Source organism: Diospyros lotus, chromosome 13 (genome assembly GCF_014633365.1).
Source record: "Diospyros lotus cultivar Yz01 chromosome 13, ASM1463336v1, whole genome shotgun sequence".
Taxonomy (NCBI): domain Eukaryota; kingdom Viridiplantae; phylum Streptophyta; class Magnoliopsida; order Ericales; family Ebenaceae; genus Diospyros; species Diospyros lotus.
Window position 1 is genome coordinate 13,499,697 of NC_068350.1, and position 17,797 is coordinate 13,517,493.

At 36.7% G+C, this 17,797-nt stretch overlaps 1 protein-coding gene across 4 annotated transcripts; it reads left to right on the plus strand.

Annotated features, from left to right (window-relative positions):
* The first annotated feature begins 691 nt into the window (after positions 1 to 691).
* LOC127787809 (UPF0481 protein At3g47200-like) lies at positions 692 to 11,193 on the plus strand. Of its 4 annotated transcripts, none has more exons than XR_008020253.1 (3): positions 693 to 2,105; positions 2,278 to 2,446; positions 10,945 to 11,193. XR_008020253.1 is itself a non-coding variant. In XM_052315818.1 (2 exons), the coding sequence occupies exons 1-2, from the start codon at positions 790 to 792 to the stop codon at positions 3,924 to 3,926; spliced, it is 1,374 nt and encodes a 457-aa protein (XP_052171778.1). In that variant the 5' UTR covers positions 692 to 789; the 3' UTR covers positions 3,927 to 5,445. The 4 variants fall into 4 exon arrangements, 2 of the variants coding, with proteins under 2 accessions (XP_052171778.1, XP_052171779.1); XR_008020254.1 differs by lacking the exon at positions 10,945 to 11,193 and adding an exon at positions 3,869 to 5,445; XM_052315818.1 differs by lacking the exons at positions 2,278 to 2,446; positions 10,945 to 11,193 and adding an exon at positions 3,869 to 5,445 and having other exon boundaries at positions 692 to 2,105.
* Positions 11,194 to 17,797: the final 6,604 nt, after the last annotated feature.

Below are 17,797 nucleotides of genomic sequence, written 5' to 3' on the forward strand. Positions count from 1 at the left end.
TGATCTTCTCCTAGATCTGTAGACCTTTGTCTTCTCAATCGATCAACCCTTTTGGCTCGCCATGGCAAATGTCGATTTGGTTTAACATTTCTTTGGCTTGGCCATCGACATCATCAAGCCATCATTGTCGGCTTCATGTGGCCACCGATGATGAAAGATGTAGGAGTAAAGGGGTGGTTAGCAGTGGAGAAAAAAGGCGGCAGCAACACAGAGGCAAGGCAAGCCCTAAGTGATGAAGGGGAAGAAGATGGGTCTTGACCCAAATAGGTTAACCTAGTTAAATGTTTTAATTTGATTTTTATTTTTCAATTTTTTTTGACAATAGTTAATGTGGGACCCACTCAAATTGTCAAGTGGCGTGCCACCTAGGCAAAGCCACACGCCTCTCCAATCGATTTCGGCCGCGGGATAAAATTGTACCTAATTTCTCAAATTGGATCCTAGGTGCCAAAATTGAAAATTTTAAATAAATTGCAAAATGTGAAAATATTTGATTGTTTTTATGCTAAAAATCCTTATATAAATTGAATGGTTTACTTCTTTGAATAATATATAGACTCACTTTTCGTTTAATAACGAAATTGAGTCAAATTAAAGTTAAATGCTAAATGAGAGTTTAGGTGAAAAGTTAAGTTACTCCCTAAGAAATTTTCTCATTTGGTACTAGTTGCAGGGCCAAACCAAGCCAAGCAGTTATATAAGGATAATTGCGCACCAGCCAGTTACAACCAAGCCTTTTCCCCCAAATATCTTCAGTCCCAACCCATACAAGTATACATACTCTCAGCCATGGCCGCAGTTGAAGTTACCGAGCTTGCAGCAGACTCCTTTGTCTTCCAAATCGACCAACCCCCTTCTCCTCCTACTATTTACAGAGTCCCCCACGATCTTCGCAAGCTCAACGAAAGTGCTTATACCCCTCGCCTCGTCTCCATTGGTCCTCTTCACTGCAATGACAAAGCCTTGAAGAACTCACGCGTCAACAAGACCAAGGTGAACTATTGCGTCAGATCACTCATTCGTCGGGCAGCCAAATCGGACGACGACGAAGCAGTGTTGGAAAGAGAGTACCGGAAAAAGATGGAGGAGTCGGTTGAGGAGGCTAAGAGGTACTACGAAGACGACGAAGCTAAGGCGTTGGTCGACGCAGAGATGCTCTTGGCGGATGCTTGTTTTGTACTGGAACTGCTCTACCTTCGACATGAGATGGTTTCTGTTCGCAAGATTCCCGAACTTGGGATAGATTGCGTCCGGGCTTACCGCACTGTTCAACGAGACTTGTTGTTGTTGGAGAACCAGCTTCCGTTCTTCGTTCTTGAGAAACTTTTCCATCTCACAAAAACTAAAGCCGGTGCCGGAGGGTCTTCTCCTATTGGATGCGTATTGTCATTTTTTGGCGATTTGCCCATCATGAAACCAGGAGGCAATGGCGAAAATATTATTGAAAATCCATGTCACATCCTCCATCTCCTTCACGGGTACTACCTTCCGGCCGGCCTTCCGAAGGCGGAGCCTCGCTGCCAATTCCTGCAATCTGCTTTAGACCTCGACTATGCGGGTGTCAGGTTCGAATCGCACAATGCCAGAAGGCAATCCCAGTCGGACCACAACGAAAGCCCATTCCAGGTCGAATTTGAACCTCCTTCCAGCCTCAAACGGTGGTGGTTCTGCAGTGCGTCTTTCAAAATTCCGACGCTGCATATTGACGACTCGACCGAGCTGTTCCTGAGAAACCTCATCGCCTTCGAGCGGTGCTGCTCCGACGTTAAGAGCTATGTTACATCGTATGCATTCGTCATGGACAGGCTGATCAACACTGACAAGGACGTGGCCGTGCTCCAAAAGGCTGGGATTATATGTAACTACTTGGGGTGCCATAAAGATGCTTCCGATCTATTCAATAAACTATGCTCTGAAGTTGCAATTGGGGATTTCTACTTCGCCAAAGCGTGCAAGGAAGCCCACGAATACAGCAGCCGGAGTTGGCCGAAGGCGGTGGCGTCTCTGAAGCGGAACAACTTTGCGACTCCGTGGGGCTACATGGCTTTCGGCGTTGCTCTTGTTTTATTCTGCTCGTCGCTGATAACTGCCATCCGCAACCTCAGGTAATCACTTAATGCTCCCGTATATATAATCTTCCATTGATCATTCTGCGAAAGTTAATTTCCTCCTCTAACTCAACACGACATATATATATATAGTTCGTCCTCTCTTTCTCTTTGATTAAGGTTCTTTCCCAATATTAAGTTATGTAGTAAGTTCGGGTTGTGTACCCAGGTCAATCCGCCCATAACGGGATTCGAATTTAGCTCCAAATCTGGATTCAAACCCGGATCCAATTCAGATCCAGAATCAGATCTGCAACCACTGTGCAGTTGTAGAGGGAACAACTGCAATCCGCAGTTGAACCCCATTTCCTCCATTCATGGTGGAAGTGGGCAGATCAGTGAGTATTTTTCGCACATCTTAGTATATATATTGTTTTTATATACAGTAGAGAAAGAATGTAGAAACGATTGAAAAAGTTTCTGAGAACGGTTTGAAAACCGCTAGAAAAACTCTCAAATATTCAAGAGTAATATGTGTGTGTGTGAGGCATTTAGGTTGTGGAAAACAAACAACTTCCATTTGTGATTTCGTTTTTAATACCAGTAACTCAACCTAATTGATTTGACTTTCGCTGTTCACACCAAGTCCGGTTTTATTTTGTGAATCATTTGATTTCAATTTTATAACATTGGTATCAAAGCAAGAATGGTTGTTTTTTGGTTGAAATCAGTGTATACGTGTTTGTGTTGAATGATGTATATTCGTAATATTAGTATACATACATACACACAGTGAACTCTTGCGCATATACATTCAATAGATGTATTCATATACACATAAAATACATATTTTCTATACAAAAGTTTTTTGGTTGTATGTATGTATTCGAAATCGAAAATAAATATCGTAGATCTAAGCAAACCAGTTGGAGACAAAGGAGTTGATGATAGTTGTTTGCAAGGCTGACCGTCTTCTTCGTGAGGACAATCGCCGTTGCGACTATTCGTCTTCTCCGCATCTGGCCGCTTCTCCGATGCTTGCAATAGCCGCTGACTGCTTGTTCTCTTCGTCTTCTCCGCGCGCCTTAGTGGCTGCGAATGGCGGTGACGACAACGAAGATGAACAGACGCATCAATGGTGGCTGATGGTGGCGGCAATGCCATCAAATGCAGATAAGCCAAGTGTTTACCGTTTAAAATTGTATTTGTGGTTGAAATTGAAATGAGAAATAGGTTTCTTGGGCTTTGAGATTTCTGCCATTCCAAAATTAGCTTCTACGATTGAATTGTGACATGGGTTTTGACTTACACAGAAAGGGTTTTTTGGTTGTCTCAAAAGTGGACTTTTCATTTAAGGGTCTGTTTGGCAAACACTAAATCAAAAATGTGTTTTGACCTTAGGGGCTTGTTTGGCTGTATCTTTTTACAAAAAAGTGTTTTAGCCTTAGGGGTTTGTTTGGCTGTGTGTTTTATGTTCAAAGCTTTTTTACCATAACGCCTTATTTGGCTATTTTTAACTTAAAAGGATTTTTAGCCTTAAATCTTATTTGGCACAACTTTTAAATTTAAAAAAAAATTCTTTTTCTAAATTCTTTTTATGATAATTTTAATTCAAATTTTTTTATTGTTATTAGTTAAAAATAATAATATTGTTATTAGTTAACAATAATAATATTTTTTTTATTGTGACAAATTTTGAGGTTATTAGTTAACCACAAGTGGATGAGTTCATAACACACATTTTGTTTTGATACAAAATTGTCTAAAAAATTTGTTTGTCAAATTCATACTCTGTCATTTTTTCTTTAATTTGTTTTTAGGAAAATGACACGAGTGAGGACCCCAAACCTTATCCGATCTGTCGCTCAAAGAGCTTAAGTTATGGAAATGAAAAGATAGTTAGCTGATTATTGGATGATGGAAGGGCAAAGTATATATGAGCACATCATCATTGTGTGTGAGATAATGCAAGACCTTATATTACTGGCTATGGATGGACTCACGAAGCAACATATCGATTTTTGCTTGCCATGTTGTTGTCACATGATAAGGAATTAATAACTAGCATTTGGGAATCTGGTTATCCAAATAAGTCATTTTGTTGGGCATTATGTTTCTTCTTAACTGCATATAAGAGAAGAGAAATTATAATGGCCTTATACTCAAGTAGCCTACCAATAGATATTATTAGTTATATTGCTCATAGGACTCTTAGGTCCATTCCCCATGATGTCATTCGTGTAATTCCTTATAGGACTAGACTTATTAAGTAATGTGTTACTCAATCCATGTATCTAGTCTAATTTGTTTTTGTAGCAAATTTCTTAACTATGTGTTTATTATTTCATTTTATGAAATGAATTATGGTTGATTATTTAATCTTTGTGATTAAATATGCATGCTTTATTATTAGTTATTTAATCTTTGTGATTAAATATGTTATAATAATTCCTTATTAAATGGGATTAAATGTTCTCAAATTTTTTTTTGAGATATAAAAAAATAAAATTAATAATATTTAGACACTTAGAATATGAGCGATGATTGGGAACATAATGAACTTTTGACCCCGTATTTAGTTGAATATTTATTGTTAATTTTATTTGGTAAATATGTGTAAAGCATGGCATTAATGAAATGAATCTTATGTAAATTATTCATTGAGAATGGCTTCTTCCAAGAACATAATAGTTGATTTGATAGAAGGCGAGAAATTGAATGAGGATAACTATGAGATTTGGAGTATAAAGATCCAATATGTTCTTGGGAACAAGAGTCAATTGAAGCTTTAACTTGGGTTATGGAGGAACTTGCTGAAGGAACCACTGCACAACACAAGAGGGATAGAGAGGCTTACAATGCTTAGAAGAAAAAGAACTCCACTACTCGCATTACATTGCTCAGCAGCATGGAGAATGATATCATGCGTGAATTCAAAAGTTTGAGTTGGCAAATGAAATGTGGAATGCTCTTAAAGAGCAATTTGGGATAACTTCAGTTGCAAAGGTAAGGCAACTAACTATCAAGTTTGATACACATAAAAAGCGCCTAAACCACAACATGGGGAAAAATCTTTGAGAAATAACTAATATGGTCAATGAACTCAAGGATGCTAGTGTAAACCTCATTGATGAACAGCAAGTACAAACTGTTATCAAATCTCTGTCCCACAACTAGGAGCGCATGAAGATTTATCTTACATATAACGTGAACATTAAGACAATCGTCGATGCTTCACGTCATTTAGAGTTGAAAGAGGACTATATTGAGGCCTTTATACTTAATACTGAAATCTTTATAATTGCATCTAGCTCCAAAGGCGCTCCCAAGCTTAACTGAGAGTCACCATGGAAAGGGTAAGGGATCAGCTCGCAATCCATAAAAAAAAAAAAAAGAATATGGCAAATGTCAAGTGTTACAATTGTGGCAATAGAGGGTACTTTGCATGTGACTACAATAAACCAAGAAAGGTACAAGCTCTAAATGCATTTTCAAATGCTATTTTTGTTTTGAGTTCTGTACTCTTAACTAAATGTAATTCTTCATGGACTGTTGATTCAGGAACCACATACCATGTAGGAAGAGATAGAAGTTCCTTACCTAACTATTTAAACCCCAATTGTATAATTTTCCCTTAGATTTTTCCCCATTTTTTCTCTTCTTTTTGCTTCTAATCGAGCTTATTTCCTTCTAATTTGCCTTCTTCCGTTCCTTTCCCGCATTCTTCTCGAATTGGGCTTTTAAAGAAGAAAAAATAGGCAGTTGAGGTGTGGCCACGTGGCAGCCACTAGGCCAGGCTGGGCAGCCACCGCTTTGGGTCAAAATGACGTCGTTTTAACCCCATTTAACTGAAATAATCAGCCTTTTTTCCTCGTGTGCGCAGCCTCCCTTGGCCTCGAACTCGTAACCTCGCCCCAACCCCCTTGCGCACATGCTGCCCGCTTTAGCCGCCTCCTCAATTAATATTATGCACATTTTTATTTTAAAGAGATTCCACCCTAGTTTTCGAGAGCTACACTTAGACCCCACATTTTTCGAGAATTACCACCCATGCCCCACTTTAATAATAACATTAATACCCCAATTTTACCAAATATTTGCCCATTTCCTTGGAACAATATAAATTAATATTTCCCTTTAATCCCACAAATACTAAATATTCACCTCAAATACCAAAATTAATTATTATTATTATTTATTTTCAAAATTCTAGGATGCGACAATATATATTGGATAGATTAGTGAAAAAATGCTTATTGGGCCAAATTGCAAAAGTGAATCTACCAACCTGTGAAAGTTGTCTAGCAAGGAAAATGGTAAGAAAACCATTTGGAAAAGCAATTAAAGCTAAAAATTCATTGTAATTAATTCACTCCGACATATGTGGTCCAATAAATATTAGGGTCAAGCATGGAGGTGTTTATTTCATCATTTTCATTGACGACTATACTCATTTTGGCTTTGTCTATTTGATTTCTCATAAGTCAGAAGCTTTAGAGTGCTTCAAAAGATATTTGAACTCAATTGAGAATCAATTAGATAGAAAAATTGAAGCATTAAGAACCAATAGAGGTCGCGAGTATTTGTCCAATTGTTGTGTGATAAAAAGGGAATTGAGAGACAATTTACCATTCCACATACCCCACAACAAAATAATGTTGCAAGAAGAAGAAATAAAACTCTTCTAAAAATGGTTAGGTTAATGATGGCAGGGGTAAAGTTGTCAATTACTCTATTGGGATAATGCACTGTTAATAGTTGCATATATACTCAATTTAGTACCCTCTAAATCTATACCTTCTACCCCATATGAGTTATGGACTAGAAGGAAATTTGATATAAATCAGTTGAGCACTTGGGGTTGTGTAGTCTATGTTCATGATCCTTCATACAAACATGAAAAGTTGGGTCCGAGAGGCAAAAATAATATATTTGTAAGATACTTAACACACTCAAAAGGATATGTCTTTATTAGTGATCAGGCAAGTGAGAGAGTTATCGAGTTTGAATCTCATGATGCATTTTTCTTTGAAAATGAGTTTCCTAACAGGGGAGAGATAAATCTGAATTTATCTTTTTATGAAATTAAGGATCAAGACAATTTTATTGTTCGAAGTCGTCTATTACATTTATTTAAAAATGTATCTAGGGAATCTAATCTAAGTGGGAGTAATAAAAGACTTCCTAAATCTGTTTCACGTGAACCTCAAATTAGAAAAAGTAGTTGTGGACACATACCTCGAATCGTTTCGATGTTAAAGGTGAAATTTTTCTAATTGCCCCATAAGATGAAAAAGAACCTAACTCTGTCCAAGAAGCTCTTTTTGGACTTGCTAAAGAAAAATGAAAAAAAGGAAATGAAAGAAGAAATTGACTCAATGAAATGAAACCAAGTTTGGACATTGGTTGACCTTCCAAAAGATAGCAATGTTATTGGAAAAAATGGGTTCTGAAAATCAAGTGAGAGGCTAATGGATCCATTGAGAGATATAAGGCATGTCTAGTAGCCAAGGGGTATATTCATTAGGAAGAATTGAATATGAGGAAACATTTTCTCCTGCTGTAAGATTTACCTCTATACACATTATCCTAGCAATAGTAGCCAATTTAGATTTTGAATTACACTAAATGGATGTAAAAATGGAATTTCTAAGTGGTGGCTTGGAAGAGAAAATTTATATGGAACAACCCATAGGTTTCATAGAAGAGGGTAAAGAGCACAAAGTGTGCAGACTCTTGAGATCCATTTATGGGTTAAAACAATCTTTCAGACAGTGGTACTTAAGGTTTCATTAATCGATTATCTTATATGATTTATGAAGACCACTATGTGTATGTCAAAAGATTTAACGATAAGTTCGTGATCTTATCTCTTTATGTTAATGATATACTTTTGGATAAAAATGATAAGGAGTATCTTTTAAGTATTAAAGAGTGGTTGTCCTCCATTTTGAGATAAAGAACTTAGGTGAAATAACATATATTCTTGGTGTTAAGATCAATAGAGATCATTCAAAGAAATTGTTTGCTCTTTCTCAAGAGCCATATATTTGAAAGATTCTTGAACGATTTCATATGCAAAACTACAAGTCTGTAGATACTTCAATTCCTAAACGTGAAAACTTAACTAGAAGGATGTGTCCTAAAACTTCACAAGAAGAGGAACAGATGCTAGAGTTCCTTATTCTAATGTCGTGAGTAGTCTTATATATGCTATGATGTGCATAAGATCGAATATCTTCTATGCAGTTGGCATGGTGAGTAGATATCAGTCAAACCTAGGTCAACCCTATTGGAAGCCATAAAAAGGATAATGAGGTACCTGAAAGATATAATGGATTATTCCCTCTGTTATCAATGAAATGATTGCGCCTTGAGGGATATACTGATGCTAATTGGGGAGGAGAATTAGATGAAAGAAAACTTACCTCTGGATATGCTTTTCAACTTGGCAATAGAGGTATCTTTTGGAGTAGCAAAAAATAAACTTGTATACCTTTGTCTACTATGGAAGCCAAATTTGTAGCATTATCAGTAGTAGTATAAGAAACTATTTGGTTAAAGAGGTTTTTAAACCACTTGAGAGTTGTGAATGGCTCGTCAAATATCATTCGAAGACCAAATACATTGACACAAGATATAATTTTGTGAGAGATATTGTTGCACAGAAGGAGGTGCACTTGGAGTATATCTCTACACAAAAAAAATGATAGTAGATCCATTCACAAAACCCATTCCGGAGTTATGTTAAATCCTTGGGAATGCATAAATGTTAAATGTATTTTTTTTTGTGAACATTGACGTGTAATATGATTTTCCCAATTTACAACAATAAATGATTCATGTTATTTTTTATTAATGTCAATTGTGTTTAGTACACAAATTGAATAATGCTTATACACATATATACAATGCTTCGTGCATGATGCTAAGTGCAATGTTTCATGCATGATGTCAAGTGTAATTCTTCGTGCATATTGCTGAGTGCAATAATTAAAGATATGTCGGACAGATGGTTGGTTTTCTCACATAAGCAACCACATATATGATTGAGTGGTGCATAGATGAAATATAAGTTTTAAGCATATCGCAAAGGCAAGCTAATGAGAGATGAAGCTTAGAAAAAAATCGCCTTGATAAGGCTATAAAGGGTAGCTAAAAGGTGAATATCCCACTTCTCACCTTATCTATCTAAGAATGCCAGGTGGGAGTCTTGTTTAACAAATATGTGAAAAGTAGAGTTGTGGACTCAAGTTAGATATTGAGTGTATCTAAACTATCACTTGTACGATATTTATATAATGAAAGACATATGCTCCAAGGGAAAAGGAGAATAATATCGTAGCATATGTTTCATATCATGTGTGCAAAAGTTTGACAAAAACAAGGTAACAAAAGATATGGATCTCTTCTTTTAGTTGAGTGAGACTCTCGAGATTACAAGGATCTCATAAAATACCCTTTGACCTTTAACAATTTCTTGAAATTTTGATTCGATGCAATTATTTTGGAATGCTACCAAAGACCATGTATGATCCGGTTAGATGGAGTATATCTAGAAAAGCGATTGAATTATGATGGAAAGATTTTAGAAAAAATGAAAGATCTATTTGAATGCCACATTTGGATGTATTCACAGGTCGACAAATTATAATCATTCATTGAATTATAATTGTGAATACACGTTTTATTGAACAAGTGATTAATCAAATGAGATCTACGTGTGAATAAATGTGACTTGATAGTTTTGGGGTATAACATACAAACTCCACTTGAATAATAGAGCTGCTATATATACTTAATTGTTGTATAGTAATGAGCTCTCAAAGAAAAGAGTATGTTGGTCGCACGGCCTATTTGCATGTACGAAACTTATAGAGAAATGAGAGTATATGAGTATGTGAGCCCATTATGTGCGAGTGGGAGATGTAGTAAATCCGAGAGTATATGAGTATGTGAGCCCATTATGTGCGAGTGGAATATGTAGTAAATCTGAGTTGTGTACTCAAGTTGATCCGCCTATAATGGGCTCCGAATTAAGCTCCAATGTAAACCTAGACTCGAATCTAGATCTAGATCCAGATCCAAAACTAGATTTGCAACTGTTGTGTGCAGTTGCACATGGAACAATTGCTATCGATAGTTGAACCCCATTTCCTCCATTCATAGTGGAAGTAGGCAAATCAGTGAGTATTTCTCATACATCTTAGTGTATATATATATATATATATATTATTTGTATATATAGTAGAGAAAGAATGCAGAAACGACTAAAAAAGTTTCTAAAAATGAGCTTGAAAACTACTGAAAAAACTCTCAAATATTCAAGAGCAATCTCTGTGTGTGAGAGACATTTAGGCTATGGAAAACAAATAACTTTCATTTGTGATTTCGTTTTGAATACCAATAACTCAACCTAACTGATCCAACTTCTGCTATGCAAATTAGGTAAGTCTAGTTTTATTTTGTGAATCATTTGATTTCAGTTTTCTAACAAGTTAGCATGCAATAATTTGTCATTGGTTTGTTACCAAAGTCAAATTAATTAGGTTTTTTTTTGGTGAAATGCAAATTAATTAGGAAGAGGGTTTGGGAATACATTGGGTTCGAAATCTTAATGGAGGTTTAATAAATTTTTAGAATTGATCTTGAATTAATTTTATAAAAATATAATTTTAACATTTATAGAGATATTTTATGTTTGCGTCTTACGTTATATGTCATATTAATAAAATGTGTAAGACATAAATGCAAAATGTTAATACAAGTTTCAAATTAATTTAAATATTCAAATAATATTTGTATATATTTTATCCTTTGATAATAATACCAATCATAAATTATCAAGCAATTAACATGCATTGATTACTTGATGCATACTCCTCTTCTTGCGCAGAGAGCTGTTAAAGTAGAAGGATGTGGAAGAGCTCGCCTGCATTAATGGCAGAAACACCGCAAGCAGGAAATGAATTAGATGAAAATATCTTGAAAGTTTATGGTAAGTAATAATGCCTCAATAAATTTAATGTATCTTGAAAATTAGAAGGTTGGTCTACTTGTATTTGTGACTTCAAACTGGTGTTAGTAAGGTTCTATATGAAGAGAGTGGAGATTGGAGTAAAGGGGCTTCATATGATTTCTTCTATTTCTCTCAGTGGTTTTCCTGTCAGTTTTGAATGATCTAAAACCGTTCTTTTATCATTGTTATTGGTTCCCAACAACTACTCTTTTTTTAAAGATGCATATATATATATATATAATTTATATTCATTCTTTGTATATATTTAATAAACGCTAAATATATAATGAGTTATCAGTGCTTAGTGTCGAAGTTGCAGGATAGGGTCAAGCTGCACTGTAACAATAATTGTATGCTAAAGAAAATGGGTTGGGATATATATATATATATGTATGTATGTATATATGGATATATATTTGGATTTTAGAAGTGGTCCAAATATTTTATTATTGGTTATTGAGGGGGAAAATGGTTTTAAAAAAATCAAAAATCTTGGAAATAGTTATTGCATAATCAATTTGTAAGGTTGGGTGATGGTGAAAAGTTACAAATTCTGCCTGGTTATTATGGAATTGAGATATAAGTTGTTTGTTTGAATGTATTGTAGAACTTATGTTTATTATTTATGTTTGTTTGTATTATGGTTGGACAAAAAAGATATATATATTATTTTTAAATTTACATTTTTCCTTGCGCTTTCATTTTCTACTTTTTTGTAAAATACTGTTTTCATGTTTTCATTTTTATGAATCCTAATTTGTTGCTTTAGACAAGTGTTTGTAATGTTCCAATAACTAGAATATAAATAGATTCTTGTATCAATGTAGTGGCAAGTAAGAATCATTGTTGGTCCCTTGGGGTATGGACAGGGGTGAATTGAGTGATTAAAAATTTTATCAATTTTTAAATAAAAATCTTGATACTACAATTTTATCTAAACTATATTTATGTAAATATATATATATATATGAAAGTTTGAAGAGATGAATTTCATGCCACAAGATATATCAATGAAACACAATATATGGAACAAGAAAAATTTTAAGTGTAATACCCCGTGATATTGGTGTTAGAAAATAAGGAATGTTGTTAGAAACTTTTGAAAAAGTGTCCTTAAGATAAGTCTTAAGCTGATCTATGGGAATAATAGTGCCCTCCGGGGGGAGGGGTATTTTGGTAAATTGGGTAATGAAACCCAATAAAGGTTAAATAAAAAATTTGAAAAGTATTTCCTCGTGGGAATGAGAATTTGTTAGGAATTATTCTTATTTGTGCATTTGTGTGGAGATTAATGGGATTGTTAATTTTTAAGAGCATTTTGGTAATTTGGAGTATAATTCCATGAGGGAATTAAATTAACAAAAAGTGAAATTTATTATAATTCATTTATATGTTAGAAGAAATCCATTCTCCCTAAATGGAGGATAAATGTGGTGAAGCCACATGGATGGCTTAGATTAAAGCTTGGAAGCCAATAATGGTGTCTAAGAGTGACACTTGACAAGCTAATGTCTAAGAGAAATAAGAGATTAAAATAAATAAAAAAATAGATAATAGTCACTCTTGCAATTATTGAGGGCCATTATTATGCTGGAATAAAGAAATTCCTAAATGAAATAGAAAAATGTCTCTCATTAATGCTTTGAAAATGGGAGAATTATTTAAGTGGAAAAGAAAAGGAATTAGGTCTCTCAAGTGGTCCCTCAAGTGATGAATGAAAATTGTTAAGATTTATTTAATTGAGAAATGTGTAGATAGTTATAAAGGAAGGATGAGATGGATGGTGGAGATTTATTTTCCAAAGAAATCCATGGTTGAGATTTAACCTTGTTTAAGCACATGGATTGTGCTTTCTCTAAGCGGTAGAGATTAAATCTTGGGAAAGGAAAAGTAATTCAAGGGTAGAGATTTAAAGAGATCAAGCGGCATGGGTTGTGCTAGATTTAATGGTTGGGATTTCCTCTCCGAAAGAAAAAAATCAAAGGCTTGTATTAAAAGTCTCCAAGTGGAATGGATTGTGCTTTCTTGGAAGGTGGAGATTTAATCTCCAATCTCAATAAAGGGTTGAGATTTAAGAAGAGGAAACGGCATGAATTGCCAAATATTAAACTAATGAATGGTTGAGATTAAAGCTCTTTAAAGCACATGGATTGTGCTTGTTGTGGAAGAGTGTGGAATTCTTAAAGACCATTTTGCTAGTCGATTATGGGGATGAGGGAAGGGAAGGACGAAACCTAGTTCCCACCTAGGACGTTTTGTGTTGAAACAGAGTCCATCCTTCACAATTGATCGGGCATGTGAGCAGTTCAGATGATTGTTCAGGAGTGGCACCCGTAAGTGGGAGCAAGGCGTCACAGTTGTTATCAGAGTGATCAGTTGAGGATGTTTGGCATAATGTGGATGAAGGATGATTTGTTAGCCTCGAAAGTAGGACATGTGGTCTGAGGACCCTAGGAGTTGGGTCGAGGCATTGAGGTCTACGATAGATTGAATGGTGTGCTCAGATATTCTTATTATAGGAATAGGAAAGTATTATGGGTCGAGATGATATCTCGTAAGAAGTATACGGGACGAGCAATGAAAATCAAAAACCCAAGTATGGGTGTTGGTGTCAAGAAACCTGAATGTTGAAATTTAGGGGATATTAAGTGTTCTACGGATGAGAGTTCCTTGAGATTGAAGTGTTGAGGCTTTGTATGGGGCATGAAGCATGACAAGAGCCATGAAAGGCGAAAAAAGCCTGAGGCATAACTAATCCGGGAGGGGATTAGTGGACCGTTCCTATGAAGGGGAATTGGCTAAGCATGTTTGAGATAATAGAGTTATTCTCTTGGAAGATGAGCAATAAGACTTGGGTGCTTGGGTTAGAAAGAGTTAAAGTGAGAGTTAGCTTGAGGTTTAAAGAAATGAGTCATCAACAGGCATGTGACGAACTCCATGATGGGAGTAAGATAAGGTTGCGTGAAGTGAGGCTCTAGGTAGAGCGTGCATGTAATGCATGTATGTCATGGACATGGTAGGCATGATGCAAGTAGCTTTTGGAAGGACTGCAAGGAGACTTAGATGTGATGCATACATGCTAGATGTATATGGTACGAGGTGATCGTATTGTTATGGCAATCTCGTAGAGAATGTGCCTAGGGTATGAGTAGACCCTAGCTAGTTTCATGATGAAACGAGGTCTATGCTAGGGAAGGATAGGTGCGTTGCAAATGGACCCTAGCGGGCGTGTGAATGAGATGAAAAATCCCTAGCAAGTTGAGTTGGGACTCAAAGGGATCCAAATTGGGAATAAATGAGTTGGGGGCATGTATTGATATACGTGTGAGAGTCATTCGATTAGAAGTCCTTGTTGTGAATGGCCAAGTGACCATTCATGTGATTAATGATGAGGGGCCAATCAAACTCTCATTATGACACTTGGGACCAGGTGGGACGCCTAAGGTCCGGAGACGAGAGGTGAACAGACCCTCATTATGATGCTTGGGGTCAGGGATGACGCCTAAGATCACGAAATCCTTGTTTGGTGGGAATGGATATGTGGGCCGAGGGCGATGAGATAGTGGCAACAGGACATCCATGGGCTATGCAAGTGAAGGAAATGCCAACTGCAGATGCTTAAGTGGGCGAGGGGCGTGGCGAGTGATATAGGCCCCGGGTTGTAATTCCAAAGTCTTGGGAGCCCAAGTAAGGCGTGTTGAAAAGCCGAGGCGTATTGACGGAATGCATATGTGGGTATACAAAGGGAGACATAAAGTCTCGAATCATCTGGAGGTGATGGTAGGTGCTCCGGACGATGGGTGCTGGAACCTGAGGTAAACTTAGCATGATGGGTATGGATTGAGAAATTGATGCTAGTTGGGGCTTTAAGAGATGGATGGGCATAAGTTTTAGCTTATTCTTTCTTATGAAGCTCGATAGATCTGTCGGTTCCATCGAAGGAAAGATAATCAAGCTTTGGGATGAGCTTGGTGGCAAAATGAATCATGATGAACTTGGATCCATTGTTGTGAAAAGATTGACCTTTTGGATTGTGATTGAAAGTCATGAAGTATGATCTTGTGGTGTAGGATCATGCTACCTTAAGAGTTGGATTGGTTTGAGATTCTCTAGGGTTGTAAGAGATATAAATTCTTGTGGAGCAAGGCTCATGGTGTCTGTAACGCCCCACTTTTCCAAATGCACAACAACATGAAATACAAGCAGACATCACCTAGGAAATTATGGAAACCCTTGCCAACGGAAGCACTGGATGGAACCTGAAAGCTTAACCAAAGCAAAATAAATGGGGTTTCCACTCACTTTTCCTTTACATGTACAAGAAACGCATACAACTTTCAATAAATCAAAAAGACACAACTCACTACTTGTAATTATAACTGCAACACATGCCCAAGTTAGCGAATAAACCCTCATCATGACAACTTCCCCATACAACATTTAAAGTGCGTCATGACCACCACAATAGTATTGCATACCCCGTATACCCACTAATCTATGGTATTACAAAGGTACATCTTACTGTACATATACATAAGAGCAACCGTAGGACACCCACACACATCTCTTACAACCTTGAGTATCATAGCTGCTATTACAATACGTCACTTGGTTACAAGGGTTCATAATGAAATAAAACCCAAAACTAGATGCAAACCCAAAGCTAGCCAAGCACCACCTTTTGGCCTTGCTCGAACTGGAACCCAAATCACCTGGCACGTCTGATATATTTGGGACGTTGAATGTCCCAGGGGTATGAAACACCTGAGTTAGATAATAACATCTAAGTGAGTGACTCAAAAAAGGAAAGTACATGCGTGCAAATGCAATAATGCCATTATGAAATCCACCCCTGTGGTAGCAATGCCAAGGTGTTGCAATCTCCCTTGCGGTCATCATAGTCACTCCTTGGCTCACCGTAAGAGCACGAGATCTTCCATGATATCCTAACAACTAGCCACAGTCACCAACACAAACATGATATATGACAAAGCAAAATGAATATGCATAACCAAGGGAAAATATGACATGTAAGCCTCAAAGGCATGATATGCAAGTCAACACCCACACCCAATGAAGCCAAATTGATCGAGATGTAGAAAAATGATGCAAGAAACACTCATAAGTGAAGCAACAAATGCTCAAGAGGAAGCAAGAAGCATGCAAAAACCACTCACCTTGACTAATTACCTTTGGAAGCACGACTTACAACAAGCGGGATGGGTTTTCTTGCAGTTTTTCTTACTGTTTGGCATAAATTTCGAGAAAGACCTGAAAACTTCGTCGAGGCTCATTCTCCCTCATTTCTCGCCCAATTTTCTCCATTCTTTTTGGCAGCGTTTCCTCTCTCAAACTCCCTTCCTTTTCCTCCTTGCTTGGTGCCCAAAATGAATAACCCCAAAGCCCTTATTTATAGGAAACTCTGTCGAACCAAATCACGCCATGTGTCGCGTCATCATTCCATCCATGAGCATCCAATCAAAATATGTCACATGTTTAATTAGATTTTCAACATTCACATCATTACATCCCACATGGTTAATTGAATTTTCTACATTTTCCATCATAAGACTTCAAATCCTATCTCCAAGTGGCCAATGAATTCTTGCCACATGTCCTTAAGGATAAGGTTTGGAGACTTTAGCAAACTTGGAGGCTAAGTAAGCTTTTCTTGGCCAATCACGTGATGCCACCTCAGGGGGTCATTATGAGCCATCATGTGACCTTATCTTATCTTCCAAGTGACCAATGGTTGATTGCCATGTGTCCTTGATGATAAGGTTTGGAGACTTTTGGAGGCTAAGTCTTGGATTTCAAAATGATCCAAAAATAGATTAAATGTTATTTGAGATCCGCAATCATGACTTAACTATATTGGAATAAGTTTTGAATCCACAATCTTTACTCCCAAATGGTTTAGTTGGCCCAATTCATTATTCCAATGATCTAGCTATAGGTTTCAAGAACTACACCTTGGCCCAAACTTTTCTGATAATTTGCATTTAGGCCCTTGCAACTTGGTCCCCGAGCCATTTTTAATTGCCCTTTTTGGTCCCTAAAAAATGGATAAATTACGCTAATATCCCAAGGTTTTTAGGAAAATTACACTTTTACCCGAACTTCAATATTTACGATTTTACCACTGGCTCAGAAACTGAACATTTGTCACAAGGCTTCTATAATCCCTTGAAAGAACCTATTTTCTCAAGTAATAAAGCCTAATAATCTCAGGTATTATATCATATTTGAGTTGAAAATCTGAGATTTTACATCCTCCCCCCCATAAAAATAAATTTCATCCTCAAAATTCCACCTCATTCCTCAAGATTATGGTGTCTCTAGAACAACTTCCTCAAGAGATATCATCTTACTCTTCAAGACTCACATCAGGGTGGACAATGTACCCGATTCAGTATGTCTTATCCAACATGGTTGACCCAACTTCAGGCCTTAGGCTCTTGAATTCGACTTAGAAATCAAAGTATTTCATCAAAAAATAACTTCAGGGATTTTGACTCATTCCCAATTGACTCCCTTCACGAGTCTTATCATGGACACAACTATTTCGTATAATCCTTTCCTGAATCTCTGACAATAGATTGTCAATCTCAAAAAGCTTTCAACCATCCATAGACAGTTAGGGATCATATCACAGAGCTTTGGTCCCTTAGGACTTGGATTCTAGCCCAAACATAACAACCATGGTGTTGCCCAAACTTTGGCATCTGTC